The sequence below is a fragment of the Pseudophryne corroboree genome, chromosome 11 (assembly GCF_028390025.1).
Source record: "Pseudophryne corroboree isolate aPseCor3 chromosome 11, aPseCor3.hap2, whole genome shotgun sequence".
NCBI lineage: Eukaryota > Metazoa > Chordata > Amphibia > Anura > Myobatrachidae > Pseudophryne > Pseudophryne corroboree.
The window spans coordinates 144579137-144600312 of NC_086454.1; the positions used below are offsets into that span (position 1 = coordinate 144579137).

At 48.9% G+C, this 21176-nt stretch overlaps 1 protein-coding gene across 2 annotated transcripts in view; it reads left to right on the top strand.

Moving 5' to 3' along the window:
- Nucleotides 1-21176, top strand: part of LOC134969153 (RING finger protein B-like) — a 108417-nt gene that overhangs the window by 67232 nt on the left and 20009 nt on the right. For both annotated transcript variants that reach the window (XM_063944909.1, XM_063944908.1), the window contains exons 4-7: nt 5063-5249; nt 5435-5557; nt 5673-5860; nt 6148-6344. In XM_063944909.1, the coding sequence (XP_063800979.1) occupies nt 5063-5249; nt 5435-5557; nt 5673-5860; nt 6148-6344 (695 nt within the window). The remainder of the gene's footprint in view (nt 1-5062; nt 5250-5434; nt 5558-5672; nt 5861-6147; nt 6345-21176) is intronic.

Here is a 21176-nt window from a genome sequence, read left to right on the forward strand (position 1 = left end):
TGCCTTACCCGGGCTCCTTTACCATGAGGTATCCTGGGGAAAGGAAGATAGAGACTACTCTAAAGTCTATATACACAGCAGCCCCGGTCATTGCGGGTTGCTAGATGACCCATGCCATTCATTCCTGGGCCACTCAGATTCAAGGGGGGCCTCTTGGGGGATATGCCTTTAGTTACTATGGTAACCCTCCTAAAACACACATTCAGGACACTACACGTGTCCTCTGATTCTCTCAAGGAGATGGGGAAACATTAATGCTCGGACTTCTGCCATGGCAGTTTCTGCGCGCAGGGCTTTGTGATTGCGTTAGTGAATAGCAGATGCGGAATCCAAATGTACTGTGGAATCCCTCCCCTTTTCGGGGGAATGGCTTTTTGGGGGTTGAGTTAGATACCTGGATTTCCAAAGTTACGGCTGGGAAATCCACATTTCTCTCATCTGGGGCACCGCCGGCGAATTGATCCAATCCGGGACAGTCTGTCCGGTCCTTTCGGTCTCACAGATTTCGGTCCAAGGCCAGAGGTGCCTCCAATGCGACTAGAGGCACCAGAGGCAAGTCCAGAAAACCTGCCAGCACCAGCTCTCTGGAACAATCCACCGGTTCTGCGTGCACTAAGGCCTCAGCATGACTGCGCCCACCCACCCCGAGGGGATCTCGAGGTAAGAGCTCGAATGTGTCATTTCACCCGCATCTGAGAGACTTCCTGCCAGCATACCTGGGTCAGTTTCTCAAGGCTACAAGCTGGAGTTCGACAATTCTCCTCCCCAACGATTTTTCAAATCAAGCTTACTATCTTTGGAGCATAAGCAAGTTACGTTGCAGCAGACCATCCGAAAGTTGGTCCAGTCCCACGTTATTGTTTCAGTATGAAAACCGCAATGCGGTATGGGGTTCTACTCAAACCTGTTTGTGGTGCTCAAACCGGACGGTTCGGACAGACCTATTTTAAATCTAAAATCCTTGAATCCTTATTTGAAGGTGTTCAAGATGGAATCCCTGCGAGCAGTGAGTGCGGGCCTGGAAGAAAGGGAATTTATGGTCTCCTTGGACATCAAGGACACCTACCTCCCCATATTTCTATTTGGCCGCCTCATCAGGCGTACCTGTGGTTTGCCCTTCTGGACAATCACTTCCAATTCCAGGCATTGTCCTTCGGGCTATCCACAGCCATGAGGGTATTCACAAAGGTGATAGCGGAGATGATGTTCCAACTCTGGGTCCAGGGGGTCAATGTTGTCCCTTATCTGGATGATCTTCTAATAAAAGCGCGATCCAAGGAGATTTTGTTGCTCCATATCGATTGCACTGTCCATATTCTGTCGAACCATGGGTCCTATTCCTGGGGATGTTGCTGGATACTGTGGCCCAGAAGGTGTTTCTACCAGAGGACAAGGCGAATACATTTCAGGAGATGGTTCACATGGTGCTCAGACCTACTCGAGTGTCCGTCCATCTATGCGTTTGACTGTTGGGAAAGATGGTTGCCTCATACGAGGTGATCCAGTATGGGAGGTTCCATGCCTGGACGTTTCAGTTGGTTCTCCTGAGCAAGTGGTCCGGATCACATCTACAGATTCACCGGATGATTCGGCTGTCACCTCAGGCCAGGATTTCCGTCCTGTGGTGGCTACAGCCCTCCAATCTCCTGGAAGGCCGGAGTTTCGGAATTCAGGATTGGACCCTCCTCACGACAGATGCAAGTCTACGGGGATGGGGTGCTGTCACCCAATGGGCGCAGTTCCATGGCAGGTGGTCAGCCCATGAGGCCCTCCATCCGATCAACATTCTGGAACTTCGGGCGATCTACAATGCTCTGCTTCAGGCTTCTCCTCTGCTCAAGGATCACGCGATCCAGGTACAGTCGGTCAACGCCACGGCAGTGGCGTATATCAATCGTCAAGGAGGGACAAAAAGCAGAGCCTGCATGCAAGAGGGTTCAAAGATACTCCTCTGGGCGGAAAGAAATGCAAGAGCAATGTCAGAAATCTTCATTCCGGGTGTGGACAACAGACTTACTGAGTCGTGACGATCTCCACGCGGGGGCTCTACCATCTGGTGTTCCAACAGATCATCGACCGGTGGGGTTGCCCACAAATAGACATTTTGGCTTCTCGTATCAACAAGAAACTTTCCTGGTATTGCTCACGAACCAGGGACCCTCAGGCGCGGGCAGTGGACACACTGGCATCGCCTTGGCCGTACCGGCTGGTCTACCTGTTTCCTCCGATACCATTGCTCCCAAGGGTGCTAAAGCGAATCGGGAATCAAGGTATCCAGGCAATTCTGATTGCCCCGGATTGGCCTCGGAGGGCGTGGTATGCGGATCTTCTGGACATGTCCGTCGAAGACCCTCGGCCTCTACCACTAAGAAGCGATATTCTTCAACAAGGACCGTCGTCTACCCGGACTTATGGCGACTTCGTGTGACTGCATGGAGGTTGAGTGGAACATCCTAGTTCACAAGGGCCTTTCCAAGAAGGTTATTGCAATCATGGTTCTGGCCAGGAAACCCGTGACTTCAAACCACTATCATCATATCTGGAGGAGATATGTCTCTTGGTGCGAGGAGCGCACGTTTCCGCCTGCTGAGTTTCACTTGGGACGTTTTACGTTTGCTGGAGGCTGGTGTAGATAAGGACTAAATTCTGGGTTCCATTAAGGTCCTGATTTCAGCCCCCTCCATTTTCTTCCAGAAGATATTGGCACTGTTGCCAGAAGTTCAGACCTTCTTGCAAGGGGTACTCCACATACAACCTCCTTTTGTGCCGCCTACGGCACCCTGGGATTTGGATGTAGTGTTGGCATTTCTACAGTCCTCCTGGTTTGAACCTCTGATGACGGTAGAAGACAAGTACCTAACGTGGAAGATGGTGGTGACACTGGCCCTGGCTTCTGCTCGACGTGTCTCAGAATTGGGAGCCTTATCGTGTAAGAGTTTATACTTGGTCTTTTATGGACAGAGCAGAGCTCCGGACTAGACAGCAGTTCCTGCCGAAGGTTGTCTCGTCGTTTCGCCTGAATCAACCTATTGTGGTTCCGTCCAGTTCTGACGCTTCTGCTCCTACGGGGGCATTGGATACTGTGCGTGCCTTGAAGATCTATGTCAAGCGCACAGCTCGGTCAGAAAAACTGATTCCTTGTTCGTGCACTGATGCACAGAAAAAGAGTTATCCTGCTTCAAAGCAGTCCATTGCTCGTTGGATTAGGCGTACTATCCAACAGGCCTATGTGTAGGCAGCCTTACCTGTTCATAAGTCTCTGAAGGCCCACTGTACAAGATCAGTGGGCTCTTCCTGGGCGGCTGCTCGTGGAGTCTCGGCCTTGCAACTATGCCGAGCTGCTACCTGGTTGGGGAAGAACACGTTTGTGAAGTTCTGCAAATTTGATACCCTGGCCAAAGAGGATACCCAGTTTGGGCAGGCGGTGCTGCAGCAGTCTCCGCACGTTCACGCTTGTTCTGGAAGCTTTGGGATGTCCCCATTGTACTAGATTCTCCAATATCCCCTATGGATGCTAGAGAAAATAGGATTTTAATACCTACCGGTAAATCCTTTTCTCGTAGTCCATTGGGTGCCCGCCTCAGTGCGTCGACTTTTCTGCAGGTTCTTGTTCTGTAGTTACCTGTACAGCTGTTGTTGTTACCAGCCGATGCTGGTTGTTCTATGTTAGTGTATGTTAGTGTCTGTTAGTTCTGGTATGTAAATCTCACCACTCTTTGTTACTATGTTTCCTTCTCATATATGTCCTTTCTCCTGTACGTTTTTACCTGTAACTGCCTGTGGGAGGGGGCATAGAGGGGAGGAGTCAGCACACCCAGTTGAAGATATTTAAAGTACACTGGCTCCTTTGGACCCTGTCTATACCCCATAGTGCTAGATTCCCCAATATCACTTATGGACTACAAGAAAAGGATTTACCGGTAGGTATTAAAATCCTATTTTTGAGTCTAAAATCCTTGAGCCCTTACCTAAGGGTCATCAAGTTCAAGATGGAATCCTTGCAAGCAGTGATTTTGGGTCTGGAAAACCGTGAGTTTATGGTTTAGCTGGATATAAAGGATGCTTATCTTCATATTCCGATTTGGCCACCTCACCAGGCTTTCCTACGGTTTGCCCTGTTAAATGAACGTAACCAGTTCCAGGCACTGCCTTTCGGCCTGTCCACGGCCCCGAGAGCCTTCATGAAGGTGATGGCGGAAATTATGTTTCAGCTCGGAGTCCAGGGGGTCAATGTTGTCCCTTACTTGGACGATCTCTTGATAAAGGTGAGATCACAGGGAGCTTCTATTGCTCAATATCAACCGCACTATTCAGTGTCTGTCACATCATGGCTGGAGTCTCAATTTGCAGAAGTCCTACCTGAACCTACTCAGCTGCTCCTGTTTCTGGGAGTGTTTCTGGATACAGTGGCTCAGAAGGTATTCCTCCCAGATACCTTGGCCAAAGAGGATATCCAGTTTGGGCAGGCGGTGCTGCAGACGTCTCCCCACGTTCTGGAAGCTTTGGGACGTCCCCATTGTACTAAGTGACCCCAGTATCCCTTATGGATGCTAGAGAAAATAGGATTTTAATTACCTACCGGTAAATCCTTTTCTCGTAGTCCATAAGGAATACTTGGCGCCTTCCTCAGTTTGTTGACTTTTTTTCTGCAGGTTTTTCTTATGTGCAAGTTTACCTGTTCAGCTTTTTTTTTGCCAGCAGTTGCTGGTCGGTTTATGTTGTGGTGTGCTGGTGCGTGAATCTCATGTTCCTTCTCTCAAGTATGTCCATTTGCCTTCGTGCACAGTTTTTTTTACTTAGACTGGCTGTGGGAGGGGGAATAGAGGGGAGGAGCCAGCACACCCAGTTGAAGAAATTGAAAGTGCATCGGCTCCTTTGGACGCCTTCTATACCCATCGTACTAAGTGACCCCAGTATCCCTTATGGACTACGAGAAAAGGATTTACCGGTAGGTAATTAAAATCCTATTTTTTTTTTATTTTATTTTTTCAACCACACCCTTTACTTAATGAGGTAAAAAGTTACTTTGTAGGTTGTTTTTAAACTGGCTTAATCTCTGCAGTTCTGTGCTAAACCCAATGGCTCAAACCTTGAACGTAGGAAGAGAAAGAGACTGACAGATGAAGAGAACATCTGCCCCAACAAGGGGTCTGTCAAAGGGAATGCAACACAGCAGAGGAGCAAGAGTAGTAAAAACAGTGTACTGTTCAAACACTCCCCACTTGGCAAGAAAGCAGAGAGCATCTCTGGTGAGCTTAATGGTTTTCATTATTTCCTGATTGATACATATATGTATCTGTAAACCAGTGTGTACGATATTTTTGTTTCCATGTTTTTGGACATATTAAATATCTTTCTTCGTACACTTTTCAAAGCATTATTTGTTATTTAAAGGACTTGCAAAGCTGTACTCCATCTGTGTCTCCTCCTCTAGGTGTCCCAACAGGACGCTGGGGGCATGCTTTATGTCCTGTAGACCAGGAAACCGTGATACTGATTGGTGGGCAAGGTGCACGAATGCAGTTCTGTAAGGACTCCATGTGGAAGCTTCATACAGGTACAGGACCTTCAAATTTTATGGTAAAGGCGTATTGTCCCAAGTTGAAATATCAGCAATACCTGTTTTGATCTCTATATTATATCAAATACATTCATTACTACTCTGAATGTAGAGAACACCACATGGTCTCCTGTGGAGGCAGTGGCAGATGGTTCCACTCCAGAAGCACGCACAGGACACACTGCCGTCTTTGACCCAGAAAGCCAACGTATTTACGTGTTTGGAGGTTTCAAGAACAGGAAGTGGTTTAATGATGTTCATATCTTGGACACTGTGGCTTGGAGGTGGAGGAGTGTAGAGGTTAGTGGCATAACGTATAAACTAGATTTAGGGGGACATTTACCAAGCAGTGATAAGAGCGGAGAAGTCAGCCAGTGGAGAAGTTGCCCATGGCAACCAATCAGCACTGAAGTAACATCTATAATTTGCATACTATAAAATCATACAGAGCTGCTGATTGGTTGATGGGTCAACTTCTCCACTAGCTCACTTCTTCGCTCTTATCACTGCTTAGTAAATGTCCCCCTTAGTATTATTTCCCTAAATTGTTTTGTGGCTTCTGAAATCTTTTTACTTTCCTCTTCCAGGCCAAAGGAAAAGTTCCTCCTCTCTCCTACCACACTTGCTCTCTCTTTCAAGGAGAGCTGTTTGTGTTAGGAGGAGTTTTCCCACGTCCCAATCCTGAACCGGATGGTTGCAGTGACACACTATACATATTTGATCCACAGCATGAGATCTGGTACCAGCCTATTGTCCTGGGGAGTAAACCCTCTGCTCGCTCTGGGTGAGAATTTAGAATTTGAGTATAGTCCTTAATGCTTGGTGTGGTGGACAATTAATATTACACCTTGGAAAACCATGTTGTATGGCAGTTGCACCAGATTTAAAATGTGCAGAGAGATTAAGAGTTAGGAGTTGCATATCCTAGTTGATCTTTAACCCCTTAAGTGTTGAATTTATTTTTACTACACCTCTTCAGGTTGGTTTTTAAATGAACTACCTACTCATTGCCAGGGGTTTGACGTGCTGGGTGTCGTGCTCGTTGCCAGGAGTTTCATGCTCTGGGATCCATGCTCGTTGCCAAGGGGATGCATTTTTGCAGCACTGAAATCATCTCCTCCCTCATACTCTGCCCCCTGAACAGAGTACGAGGGAGGAGGAGCAGCAGTGGCAAGCCCTGGAAATCTTCCGGGATAGCCAGTATCGCCAGTGCAGCTGGCCCTGAGATTTTCTTAGCATGCCACTTCATACCTCCCAACATGACCCTCTCCAGGAGGGACACAATGCTCTGCTTCTGGACTTTTCTCATAATGTATGATTGCCGGCACCTGTTTTGAGCAGGTTAATGGATAAGAGAGGTTTCTCTGACGTCCTAGTGGATGCTGGGGACTCCGTAAGGACCATGGGGAATAGACGGGCTCCGCAGGAGACTGGGCACTCTATAAGAAAGATTTGGTACTATCTGGTGTGCACTGGCTCCTCCCTCTATGCCCCTCCTCCAGACCTCAGTTAGATTTCTGTGCCCGGCCCGAGCTGGTTGCACACTAGGAGCTCTCCTGAGCTTCTAGAAAGAAAGTTTAAATTAGGTTTTTTATTTTACAGTGAGACCTGCTGGCAACAGGCTTACTGCAACGAGGGACTAAGGGGAGAAGAAGCGAACCTACCTGCTTGCAGCTAGCTTGGGCTTCTTAGGCTACTGGATACCATTAGCTCCAGAGGGATCGACCGCAGGACTCGTCCTTGGTGTTCGTTCCCGGAGCCGCGCCGCCGTCCCCCTTACAGAGCCAGAAGCATGAAGATGGTCCGGAAAATCGGCGGAAGAAGACTTCAGTCTTCACCAAGGTAGCGCACAGCACTGCAGCTGTGCGCCATTGCTCCTCATACACACTTCACACTCCGGTCACTGAGGGTGCAGGGCGCTGGGGGGGGGGCGCCCTGAGCAGCAATAATATCACCTTGGCTGGCAAAACAACCACAATATATAGCCCCAGAGGCTATATATGTGGTATATACCCCTGCCAGAATACAGAAAAAAGCGGGAGAAAAGGCTGCCGAAAAAGGGGCGGAGCCATCTCCCTCAGCACACTGGCGCCATTATTCCCTCACAGTTCCGCTGGAAGGAAGCTCCCTGACTCTCCCCTGCAGTCTACACTACAGAAAGGGTAAAAAAGAGAGGGGGGCACTAAATTTGGGCGCAGTTTAATACAATAAGCAGCTATAAAGGGTCATAATTCAGTTAGTCCCTGTATTATTATAGCGCTCTGGTGTGTGCTGGCATACTCTCTCTCTGTCTCCCCAAAGGGCTTTTGTGGGGTCCTGTCTCCTTTAAGAGCATTCCCTGTGTGTGTGTGCGGTGTGTCGGTACGGTTGTGTCGACATGTTTGATGAGGAGACTTATGTGGAGGCGGAGCAGATGCCTATAAATGTGATGTCACCCCCTGCGGGGCAGACACCTGAGTGGATGGATTTATGGAAGGAATTACGTGCAAGTGTCGACTCCTTACATAAAAAATTTGACGACATGCCAAATGCGGGACAGCCGGCTTCTCAGCTCGTGCCTGCCCAGACGTTTCAAAGGCCGTCAGGGGCCCTGAAACGACCACTACCTCAGATGGCAGACACAGATGTCGACACGGATACTGATGCAAGTGTCGACGACGATGAGTCAAATTTAATGTCCACTAGGGCCATTTGTGGCATGATTGAGGCAATGAAAGAGGTGTTACACCTTGCTGATATAAACCCAGGTACCTCAAAAAAGGGTATTATGTTTGGGGAGAAAAAGCTACCAATAGTTTTTCCCCCATCTGAGGAATTGAATGAGGTGTGTGAAGAAGCGTGGGCTTTCCCCGATAAAAAATTGGTGATTTCAAAAAAATTACTAATGGCGTTCCCTTTCTCGCCAGAGGATAGGTCACGTTGGGAAACTCCCCCTAGGGTGGATAAAGCGCTCACACGTTTGTCTAAAAAGGTGGCACTACCGTCTCCGGATACGGCCGCCCTAAAGGAACCTGCTGATAGAAAGCAGGAGGCTATCCTAAAATCTATATATACACACACACTGGTGTTATACTGAGACCAGCTATTGCTTCAGCCTGGATGTGCAGTGCTGCTGCTGCTTGGTCAGATTCCCTGTCGGAAAATATTGACACCCTAGACAGAGACACTATATTGCTAACCATAGAGCATATAAAAGACTCCGTCTTATACATGAGAGATGCACAGAGGGAGATCTGCCGGCTGGCATCTAGAATAAGTGCTTTGTCCATTTCTGCTAGGAGAGGCTTATGGACTCGGCAGTGGACAGGAGATGCAGATTCTAAAAGGCACATGGAAGTTTTGCCTTATAAGGGTGAGGAGTTATTCGGGGACGGTCTCTCAGACCTTGTTTCCACAGCAACAGCTGGGAAGTCTGCATTTTTGCCCCATGTCCCCTCACAGCCTAAGAAAGCACCGTATTACCAAGTACAGTCCTTTCGACCCCAGAAAAATAGGCGGGGAAAAGGCGGGTCCTTTCTGTCTAGAGGCAGAGGAAGGGGGAAAAAGCTGCAACACACAGCAGGTTCCCAGGACCAAAAGTCCTCCCCCCGCTTCTTCCAAATCCGCCGCATGACGGTGGGGCTCCACAGGCGGAGCCAGATACGGTGGGGGGCCGCCTCAAGAATTTCAGCGATCAGTGGGCTCGCTCACGGGTAGATCCCTGGATCCTTCAAGTAGTATCTCAGGGGTACAAGCTGGAATTCGAGGCGCCTCCCCCCCGCCGTTTCCTCAAATCAGCCTTACCGACGACTCCATCGGGCAGGGAGGCTGTGCTAGAGGCCATTCACAAGCTGTATTCCCAGCAGGTGATAGTCAAGGTACCCCTACTTCAACAAGGCCGGGGCTACTATTCCACACTGTTTGTGGTACCGAAACCAGACGGTTCGGTGAGACCCATTTTAAATTTGAAATCCTTGAACACTTACATAAAAAAATTCAAGTTCAAGATGGAATCGCTCAGGGCGGTTATTGCAAGCCTGGACGAGGGGGATTACATGGTATCCCTGGACATCAAGGATGCTTACCTGCATGTCCCTATTTACCTTCCTCACCAGGAGTACCTCAGATTTGTGGTACAGGATTGCCATTACCAATTCCAGACACTACCGTTTGGACTGTCCACAGCACCGAGGGTGTTTACCAAAGTAATGGCAGAAATGATGATACTCCTTCGAAAAAAGGGAGTTTTAATTATCCCGTACTTGGACGATCTCCTTATAAAGGCGAGGTCCAGGGAGCAGTTACTGGTCGGAGTAGCACTATCTCGGGAAGTGCTACAACAGCATGGCTGGATTCTAAACATTCCAAAGTCACAACTGGTTCCTTCCACTCGCTTACTGTTCCTGGGGATGATTTTGGACACAGAACTGAAAAAAGTGTTTCTCCCGCAGGAGAAAGCCAAGGAGCTGTCATCTCTAGTCAGAGACCTCCTAAAACCAAAACGGGTATCGGTGCATCACTGCACACGAGTCCTGGGAAAAATGGTGGCTTCATACGAAGCAATTCCATTCGGCAGGTTCCATGCGAGGACCTTCCAGTGGGACCTCTTGGACAAGTGGTCGGGATCGCATCTTCAGATGCATCAACTGATAACCCTGTCTCCAAGGACCAGGGTGTCTCTACTGTGGTGGCTGCAGAGTGCTCATCTTCTAGAGGGCCGCAGATTCGGCATACAGGACTGGGTCCTGGTGACCACGGATGCCAGCCTTCGAGGCTGGGGAGCAGTCACACAGGGAAGAAACTTCCAAGGACTATGGTCAAGTCAGGATACTTCCCTACACATAAATATTCTAAAACTGAGGGCCATTTACAATGCCCTAAGTCAGGCAAGACCCCTGCTTCAAAACCAGCCGGTACTGATCCAGTCAGACAACATCACGGTAGTCGCCCATGTGAACCGACAGGGCGGCACAAGAAGCAGGATGGCAATGGCAGAAGCCACAAGGATTCTCCGATGGGCGGAAAATCACGTACTAGCACTGTCAGCAGTGTTCATTCCGGGAGTGGACAACTGGGAAGCAGACTTCCTCAGCAGACACGAACTACACCCGGGAGAGTGGGGACTTCATCCAGAAGTCTTCCTACTGTTGGTAAACCGTTGGGAAAGGCCACAGGTGGACATGATGGCGTCCCGCCTCAACAAAAAGCTAAAGAGATATTGCGCCAGGTCAAGGGACCCTCAGGCGATAGCTGTGGACGCTCTAGTGACACCGTGGGTGTACCAGTCGGTTTATGTGTTCCCTCCTCTGCCTCTCATACCAAAGGTACTGAGAATAATAAGAAGGCGAGGAGTAAGAACGATACTCGTGGTTCCGGATTGGCCAAGAAGGGCTTGGTACCCGGAACTTCAAGAAATGATATCAGAGGACCCATGGCCTCTACCGCTCAGACAGGACCTGCTGCAGCAGGGGCCCTGTCTGTTCCAAGACTTACCGCGGCTGCGTTTGACGGCATGGCGGTTGAATTCCGGATCCTAAAGGAAAAGGGCATTCCGGAGGAAGTCATTCCTACGCTGATAAAAGCCAGGAAAGAAGTAACCGCAAACCATTATCACCGTATTTGGCGAAAATATGTTGCGTGGTGTGAGGCCAGGAAGGCCCCAACAGAGGAATTTCAGCTGGGTCGCTTTCTACACTTCCTACATTCGGCAGTGACTATGGGCCTAAAATTGGGTTCCATTAAGGTCCAGATTTCGGCCCTGTCGATTTTCTTCCAGAAAGAACTGGCTTCACTGCCTGAAGTTCAGACTTTTGTAAAGGGAGTGCTTCATATTCAGCCCCCTTTTGTGCCTCCCGTGGCACCTTGGGATCTCAATGTGGTGTTGAGTTTCCTGAAATCACATTGGTTTGAACCACTTAAAACTGTGGATCTGAAATATCTCACGTGGAAAGTGGTCATGTTATTGGCCTTGGCTTCGGCCAGGCGTGTGTCAGAATTGGCGGCTTTGTCTTGTAAAAGCCCTTATCTGATTTTTCATATGGATAGGGCAGAATTGAGGACTCGTCCCCAGTTTCTCCCTAAGGTGGTATCTGCTTTTCACTTGAACCAACCTATTGTGGTGCCTGCGGCTACTAGGGACTTGGAGGATTCCAAGTTACTGGATGTAGTCAGGGCCTTGAAACTTTGTTTCCAGGACGGCTGGAGTCAGGAAGACTGACTCGCTCTTTGTCCTGTATGCACCCAACAAGATAGGTGCTCCTGCTTCTAAGCAGACTATTGCTCGCTGGATTTGTAGCTTAATTCAGCTGGCGCATTCTGCGGCTGGATTGCCGCATCCTAAATCTGTGAAAGCCCATTCCACGAGGAAAGTGGGCTCATCTTGGGCGGCTGCCCGAGGGGTCTCGGCTTTACAACTTTGCCGAGCTGCAACTTGGTCAGGGGCAAACACGTTTGCTAAATTCTACAAATTTGATACCCTGGCTGAGGAGGACCTTGAGTTCTCTCATTCGGTGCTGCAGAGTCATCCGCACTCTCCCGCCCGTTTGGGAGCTTTGGTATAATCCCCATGGTCCTTACGGAGTCCCCAGCATCCACTAGGACGTCAGAGAAAATAAGATTTTACTCACCGGTAAATCTATTTCTCGTAGTCCGTAGTGGATGCTGGGCGCCCATCCCAAGTGCGGATTGTCTGCAATACTTGTATATAGTTATTGCCTAACTAAAGGGTTATTGTTGAGCCATCTGTTGAGAGGCTCTGTTATATTTCATACTGTTAACTGGGTATAGTATCACGAGTTATACGGTGTGATTGGTGTGGCTGGTATGAGTCTTACCCGGGATTCAAAATCCTTCCTTATTGTGTCAGCTCTTCCGGGCAGAGTATCCTAACTGAGGTCTGGAGGAGGGGCATAGAGGGAGGAGCCAGTGCACACCAGATAGTACCAAATCTTTCTTATAGAGTGCCCAGTCTCCTGCGGAGCCCGTCTATTCCCCATGGTCCTTACGGAGTCCCCAGCATCCACTACGGACTACGAGAAATAGATTTACCGGTGAGTAAAATCTTATTTCTCTAACGTCCTAAGTGGATGCTGGGACTCCGTAAGGACCATGGGGAATAGCGGCTCCGCAGGAGACTGGGCACAAAAGTAAAAGCTTGAACTAGCTGGTGTGCACTGGCTCCTCCCCCTATGACCCTCCTCCAAGCCTCAGTTAGATTTTTGTGCCCGAACGAGAAGGGTGCATGCTAGGTGGCTCTCCTGAGCTGCTTAGAGTAAAAGTTTATTTTAGGTTTTTTATTTTCAGTGAGTCCTGCTGGCAACAGGCTCACTGCATCGTGGGACTAAGGGGAGAAGAAACGAACTCACCTGCGTGCAGAGTGGATTGGGTTTCTTAGGCTACTGGACATTAGCTCCAGAGGGACGATCACAGGTTCAGCCTGGATGGGTCCCGGAGCCGCGCCGCCGGCCCCCTTACAGAGCCAGAAGAACGAAGAGGTCCGGTGAAATCGGCGGCAGAAGACGTTCCTGTCTTCAACTAAGGTAGCGCACAGCACTGCAGCTGTGCGCCATTGCTCTCAGCACACTTCACACTCCGGTCACTGAGGGTGCAGGGCGCTGGGGGGGAGCGCCCTGAGACGCAATAAAAACAGAAATACCTTAGGATGGCAAAAGAAATACATCACATATAACTCCTGGGCTATATGGATGTATTTAACCCCTGCCAGTTTTCCAGAAAAAAGCGGGAGATAAGGCCGTCGTGAAGGGGCGGAGCCTATCTCCTCAGCACACAAGCGCCATTTTCCCTCACAGTTCCGCTGGAAGGACGGCTCCCTGACTCTCCCCTGCAGTCCCTACAGAATCAGGGTAAAAAACGAGAGAGGGGGGGCACTATTGGCAGCTAAATTATAAACAGCAGCTATAAAAGGGAGTAACACTTATATAAGGTTATCCCTATTGATATATATATAGCGCTCTGGTGTGTGCTGGCAAACTCTCCCTCTGTCTCCCCAAAGGGCTAGTGGGGTCCTGTCCTCTATCAGAGCATTCCCTGTGTGTGTGCTGGGTGTCGGTACGATTGTGTCGACATGTATGAGGAGGAAAATAATGTGGAAGCAGAGCAATTGCCTGTATTAGTGATGTCACCCCCTAGGGAGTCGACACCTGACTGGATGGTTGTATTTAAAGAACTACGTGACAATGTCAGCACTTTACAAAAAACTGTTGACGACATGAGACAGCCGACAAATCAATTAGTGCCTGTCCAGGCGTCTCAGACACCGTCAGGGGCGATAAAACGCCCGTTACCTCAGTGGGTCGACACAGACCCAGACACGGATACTGAGTCCAGTGTCGACGGTGAGGAGACAAACGTAATGTCCAGTAGGGCCACACGTTACATGATCACGGCAATGAAGGAGGCATTGAACATTTCTGACACTACAAGTACCACAAAGAAGGGTATTATGTGGGGAGTGAAAAAACTACCAGTAGCTTTTCCTGAGTCAGATGAATTAAATGAGGTGTGTGATAAAGCGTGGGTTTCCCCCGATAAAAAAGTGCTAATTTCTAATAAATTATTGGCACTATACCCTTTCCCGCCAGAGGTTAGGGCGCGTTGGGAAACACCCCCTAGAGTAGATAAAGCGCTCACACGTTTATCTAAACAAGTAGCGTTACCGTCTCCTGATACGGCCGCCCTCAAAGAACCAGCGGATAGAAGGCTGGAAAATATCCTGAAGGGTATATACACACATACTGGTGTTATACTGCGACCAGCAATCGCATCAGCCTGGATGTGCAGTGCTGGAGTTGCGTGGTCGGATTCCCTGACTGAAAATATTGATACCCTGGATAGGGACAGTATATTACTAACTATAGAGCATTTGAAGGATGCATTACTATATATGCGTGATGCACAGAGGGATATTTGCACCCTGGCATCAAGAGTGAGTGCGATGTCCATTTCTGCCAGAAGAGCGTTATGGACGCGACAGTGGTCAGGGGATGCGGATTCCAAACGACATATGGAAGTATTGCCGTTTAAAGGGGAGGAGTTATTTGGGGCCGGTCTATCGGATCTGGTGGCCACGGCAACGGCCGGAAAGTCCACCTTTTTACCCCAGGTCACCTCTCAGCAGAAAAAGACACCGTCTTTTCAAACTCAGTCCTTTCGTCCCCATAAGTACAGGCGGGCAAAAGGCCACTCATTTCTGCCCCGGGGCAGAGGAAGAGGAAAAAGACTGCACCAGGCAGCCTCTTCACAGGAGCAGAAGCCCTCCTCTGCTTCTGCCAAGTCTTCAGCATGACGCTGGGGCTTTACAAGCGGACTCGGACACGGTGGGGGCCCGTCTCAAAAATTTCAACGCGCAGTGGGCTCACTCGCAAGTGGACCCCTGGATTCTGCAGGTAGTATCACAGGGGTACAAACTGGAATTTGAGACGTCTCCCCCTCGCCGGTTCCTGAAGTCTGCTCTACCAAAGTCTCCCTCCGACAGGGAGGCAGTTTTGGAAGCCATTCACAAGCTGTATTCCCAGCAGGTGATAATCAAGGTACCTCTCCTACAACAGGGAAAGGGGTATTATTCCACGCTGTCTGTGGTACCGAAGCCGGACGGCTCGGTAAGACCAATTTTAAATCTAAAATCCTTGAACACTTACATAAAGAGGTTCAAATTCAAGATGGAGTCACTCAGAGCAGTGATAGCAAACCTGGAAGAAGGGGACTATATGGTGTCTCTGGACATCAAAGATGCTTATCTCCACGTCCCAATCTACCCTTCTCACCAAGGGTACCTCAGGTTTGTAGTACAAAACTGTCATTATCAGTTTCAGACGCTGCCGTTTGGATTGTCCACGGCACCTCGGGTCTTTACCAAGGTAATGGCCGAAATGATGATTCTTCTTCGAAGAAAAGGCGTTTTAATTATCCCTTACTTGGACGATCTCCTGATAAGGGCAAGGTCCAGGGAACAGTTAGAAGTCGGAGTAGCACTATCTCAGTTAGTGTTACGTCAGCACGGGTGGATTCTAAATATTCCAAAATCGCAGCTGATTCCAACGACACGTCTCCTGTTCCTAGGAATGATTCTGGACACAGTCCAGAAAAAGGTGTTTCTCCCAGAGGAGAAGGCCAGGGAGTTATCCGAGCTAGTCAGGAATCTCCTAAAACCAGGCCAGGTGTCAGTGCATCAGTGCACGAGGGTCCTGGGAAAAATGGTGGCTTCTTACGAAGCGATTCCATTCGGAAGATTCCATGCAAGAACGTTTCAGTGGGATCTTCGGGACAAATGGTCCGGATCGCATCTTCAGATGCATCAGCGGATAACCCTGTCGCCAAGGACAAGGGTGTCTCTTCTGTGGTGGCTGCAGAGTGCTCATCTACTAGAGGGCCGCAGATTCGGCATTCAGGATTGGATCCTGGTGACCACAGATGCCAGCCTGAGAGGCTGGGGAGCAGTCACACAGAGACAAAATTTCCAGGGCTTGTGGTCAAGCATGGAAACATCTCTTCATATAAACATTCTGGAACTAAGGGCCATTTACAATGCCCTAACTCAAGCAAAACCCCTGCTTCAGGGTCAGGCGGTATTGATCCAATCGGACAACATCACGTCAGTCGCCCACGTAAACAGACAGGGCGGCACGAGAAGCAGGAGGGCGATGGCAGAAGCTGCAAGGATTCTTCGCTGGGCGGAGAATCATGTGATAGCACTGTCAGCAGTGTTCGTTCCGGGAGTGGACAACTGGGAAGCGGACTTCCTCAGCAGACACGACCTTCACCCGGGGGAGTGGGGACTTCATCCAGAAGTCTTCCAAGAGATGGTAAACCGTTGGGAAAAACCAAAGGTGGACATGATGGCGTCCCGTCTCAACAAAAAACTAGACAGATATTGCGCCAGGTCAAGGGACCCTCGGGCAATAGCGGTGGACGCTCTGGTAACACCATGGGTGTACCAGTCAGTGTATGTGTTCCCTCCTCTGCCTCTCATACCAAAAGTACTGAGAATCATAAAAAGGAGAGGAGTAAGAACTATACTCGTGGTTCCGGATTGGCCAAGAAGGACTTGGTACCCGGAACTTCAAGAGATGCTCACGGAGGACCCGTGGCCTCTACCTCTAAGAAAGGACCTGCTCCAGCAGGGACCTTGTCTGTTCCAAGACTTACCGTGGCTGCGTTTGACGGCATGGCGGTTGAATGCCGGATCCTGAAGGAAAAAGGCATTCCGGAAGAAGTCATCCCTACCCTGATAAAGGCCAGGAAGGATGTAACCGCGAAACATAATCACCGCATTTGGCGAAAATATGTTGCGTGGTGTGAGGCCAAAGAGGCCCCTACAGAGGAATTTCAACTGGGTCGCTTCCTACATTTCCTGCAAACAGGACTGTCTATGGGCCTAAAATTAGGGTCCATTAAGGTTCAAATTTCGGCCCTGTCGATTTTCTTCCAAAAAGAACTGGCTTCTCTGCCTGAAGTCCAGACGTTTGTCAAAGGGGAACTGCATATACAGCCTCCTTTTGTGCCCCCGGTGGCACCTTGGGATCTCAATGTGGTTTTGGGGTTCCTAAAATCACATTGGTTTGAACCACTCACCACTGTGGAATTAAAATATCTCACATGGAAGGTGGTAATGCTGTTAGCCCTGGCTTCAGCCAGGCGTGTCTCAGAATTGGCGGCTTTATCTTATAAAAGCCCTTACCTGATTTTTCACACGGATAGGGCAGAATTGAGGACTCGTCCTCAATTTCTCCCAAAGGTGGTCTCAGCGTTTCACGTGAACCAGCCTATTGTGGTGCCTGCGGCTACTAGGGACTTGGAGGACTCCCAAGTTACTGGACGTAGTCAGGGCCCTGAAAATATATATTTCCAGGACGGCTGGAGTCAGGAAATCTGACTCGCTGTTTATCCTGTATGCAGTGCACCCAACAAGCTGGGTGCTCCTGCTTCTAAGCAGACGATTGCTCGTTGGATTTGTAGTACAATTCAGCTTGCACATTCTGTGGCAGGCCTGCCACAGCCAAAATCTGTAAAAGCCCATTCCACAAGGAAGGTGGGCTCATCTTGGGCGGCTGCCCGAGGGGTCTCGGCTTTACAACTTTGCCGAGCAGCTACTTGGTCAGGGGCAAACACGTTTGCTAAATTCTACAAATTCGATACCCTGGCTGAGGAGGACCTGGAGTTCTCTCATTCGGTGCTGCAGAGTCATCCGCACTCTCCCGCCCGTTTGGGAGCTTTGGTATAATCCCCATGGTCCTTACGGAGTCCCAGCATCCACTTAGGACGTTAGAGAAAATAAGAATTTACTTACCGATAATTCTATTTCTCATAGTCCGTAGTGGATGCTGGGCGCCCATCCCAAGTGCGGATTGTCTGCAATACTTGTATATAGTTATTGTTACAAAATTCGGGTTATTATTGTTGTGAGCCATCTTTTCAGAGGCTCCTTCGTTTATCATACTGTTAACTGGGTTCAGATCACAGGTTGTACGGTGTGATTGGTGTGGCTGGTATGAGTCTTACCCGGGATTCAATATCCTTCCTTATTATGTACGCTCGTTCGGGCACAGTATCCTAACTGAGGCTTGGAGGAGGGTCATAGGGGGAGGAGCCAGTGCACACCAGCTAGTTCAAGCTTTTACTTTTGTGCCCAGTCTCCTGCGGAGCCGCTATTCCCCATGGTCCTTATGGAGTCCCAGCATCCACTACGGACTATGAGAAATAGAATTATCGGTAAGTAAATTCTTATTTTTTTCACCACAGGTGATGGCAATCATAAATTAAGAGGGAATTCCAGGAGCAGAGTATTTTGTCCCTCCTGGAGAGGGTCATGTTGGGAGGTATGCCACTTAAGGGGTCAAATTGCCATGTAAAAGTAAAGTTGTGCAGCATTTGTGGCTTACATACAAAAGCAGCCACTGTTTACCCTGCATGCATGAAAAAAAAAAATTGCATCTCCTTTGCAATGCAACACGGTTTGTCCAAGTTCAAAGGTACTCCTTGTTTTGCTCCCAACTCTAGATTAGCATCACCTGATTGGACAGAAACTGAAGATGTTATATTCATTACACAGCTCTTGTAACAGCACTTTGCTCCACTGCATACTGATGAGCAACTGGCAATTGTAGAGGCAAGTGGATGAAGGGGTTATGTTACGTTTAAAAGAAACGGAGATAGTTACCGTTAAAGATTCATTATTAGAACTTAAAAATTGGACATAGCACTTTTATCCACAAAATATAACCGTAAATAGACTACTAACATTTAGAATAACATTTACTATGATTCCTAGGTCATAACGCCTTCATCCATTAAAACAAATAAAAAAATTCAGAAATTTGTTACATAACACCTTCTTCCACTCTTCTTCAATTGTGAAGGTCCCAGCTGTTAACCTGTACTAACATGTTACACTGAGTTAAATAATTTTGAAATCTTATTTTTATTTCTCTATCGTCCTAGTGGATGCTGGGGTTCCTGAAAGGACCATGGGGAATAGCGGCTCCGCAGGAGACAGGGCACAAAAAGTAAAGCTTTTTCAGATCAGGTGGTGTGCACTGGCTCCTCCCCCTATGACCCTCCTCCAGACTCCAGTTAGATTTTTGTGCCCGGCCGAGAAGGGTGCAATCTAGGTGGCTCTCCTAAAGAGCTGCTTAGAAAAAGTTTAGCTAGGTTTTTTATTTTACAGTGATTCCTGCTGGCAACAGGATCACTGCAGCGAGGGACTGAGGGGAGAAGGAGTCAACTCACCTGCGTGCAGGATGGATTGGTTTCTTGGCTACTGGACATCAAGCTCCAGAGGGACGATCACAGGTACAGCCTGGATGGTCACCGGAGCCGCGCCGCCGGCCCCCTTGCAGATGCTGAAGTCAGAAGAGGTCCAGAATCGGCGGCTGAAGACTCCTGCAGTCTTCTAAAGGTAGCGCACAGCACTGCAGCTGTGCGCCATTTTCCTCTCAGCACACTTCACACGGCAGTCACTGAGGGTGCAGGGCGCTGGGAGGGGGGCGCCCTGGGAGGCAAATGAATACCTATAAAGGCTAAAAATACCTCACATATAGCCCCTAGAGGCTATATGGAGATATTTAACCCCTGCCTGATTTTTCTAAATAGCGGGAGACGAGCCCGCCAGAAAAGGGGCGGGGCCTATCTCCTCAGCACACGGCGCCATTTCCTCTCACAGCTCCGCTGGTCAGGACGGCTCCCAAGTCTCTCCCCTGCACTGCACTACAGAAACAGGGTAAAACAGAGAGGGGGGGGCAAATTTATGGCGATATTTTGATATAACAAAGCAGCTATAAGGGAGCACTTATTATAAGGCTATCCCTGATATATATATATAGCGCTTTTGGTGTGTGCTGGCAAACTCTCCCTCTGTCTCCCCAAAGGGCTAGTGGGTCCTGTCTTCGTTAGGAGCATTCCCTGTGTGTCTGCTGTGTGTCGGTACGTGTGTGTCGACATGTATGAGGACGATATTGGTGTGGAGGCGGAGCAATTGCCAAATATGAGGATGTCACCCCCTAGGGAGTCGACACCAGAATGGATGCCTTTATTTATGGAACTACGGGATAGTGTCAACACGCTAAAGCAGTCGCTTGACGACATGAGGCGGCCGGACAATCAATTAGTGCCTGTCCAGGCGACTCAAACACCGTCAGGGGCTGTGAAACGCCCTTTGCCTCAGTCGGTCGACACAGACCCAGACGCAGGCACTGACTCCAGTGGTGACGGTGACGATTCAACCGTATTTTCCAGTAGGGCCACACGTTATATGATTTTGGCAATGAAGGAGGCGTTACATTTAGCTGATACTACAGGTACCACTAAACAGGGTATTATGTGGGGTATGAAAAAACTACCTATAGTTTTTCCTGAATCAGAAGAATTAAATGACGTGTGTAATGAAGCGTGGGTTGCCCCTGATAAAAAGCTGATAATTTCAAAGAAATTATTGGCATTATACCCTTTCCCGCCAGAGGTTAGGGAGCGCTGGGAAACACCTCCTAGGGTGGATAAGGCGCTAACACGCTTATCTAAACAAGTGGCGTTACCCTCTCCTGAGACGGCCGCACTTAAAGATCCATCAGATAGGAGGATGGAAAATATCCAAAAAAGTATATACACACATGCAGGTGTTATACTACGACCAGCTGTAGCGACTGCCTGGATGGGCAGTGCTGGGGTAGTTTGGTCAGAGTCCCTGATTGAAAATATTGATACCCTGGACAGGGACAATATTTTACTGTCGTTAGAACAAATAAAGGATGCATTTCTTTATATGCGTGATGCACAGAGGGATATCTGCACACTGGCATCACGGGTAAGTGCTATGTCCATTTCGGCCAGAAGAGCTTTATGGACGCGACAGTGGACAGGCGATGCGGATTCAAAACGGCATATGGAAGTTTTGCCGTATAAAGGGGAGGAGTTATTTGGAGTCGGTCTATCAGATTTGGTGGCCACGGCTACAGCCGGGAAATCCACCTTTCTACCTCAAGTCACTCCCCAACAGAAAAAGGCACCGACTTTTCAACCGCAGCCCTTTCGTTCCTTTAAAAATAAGAGAGCAAAGGGCTATTCATATCTGCCACGAGGCAGAGGTCAAGGGAAGAGACAGCAACACGCAGCTCCTTCCCAGGAACAG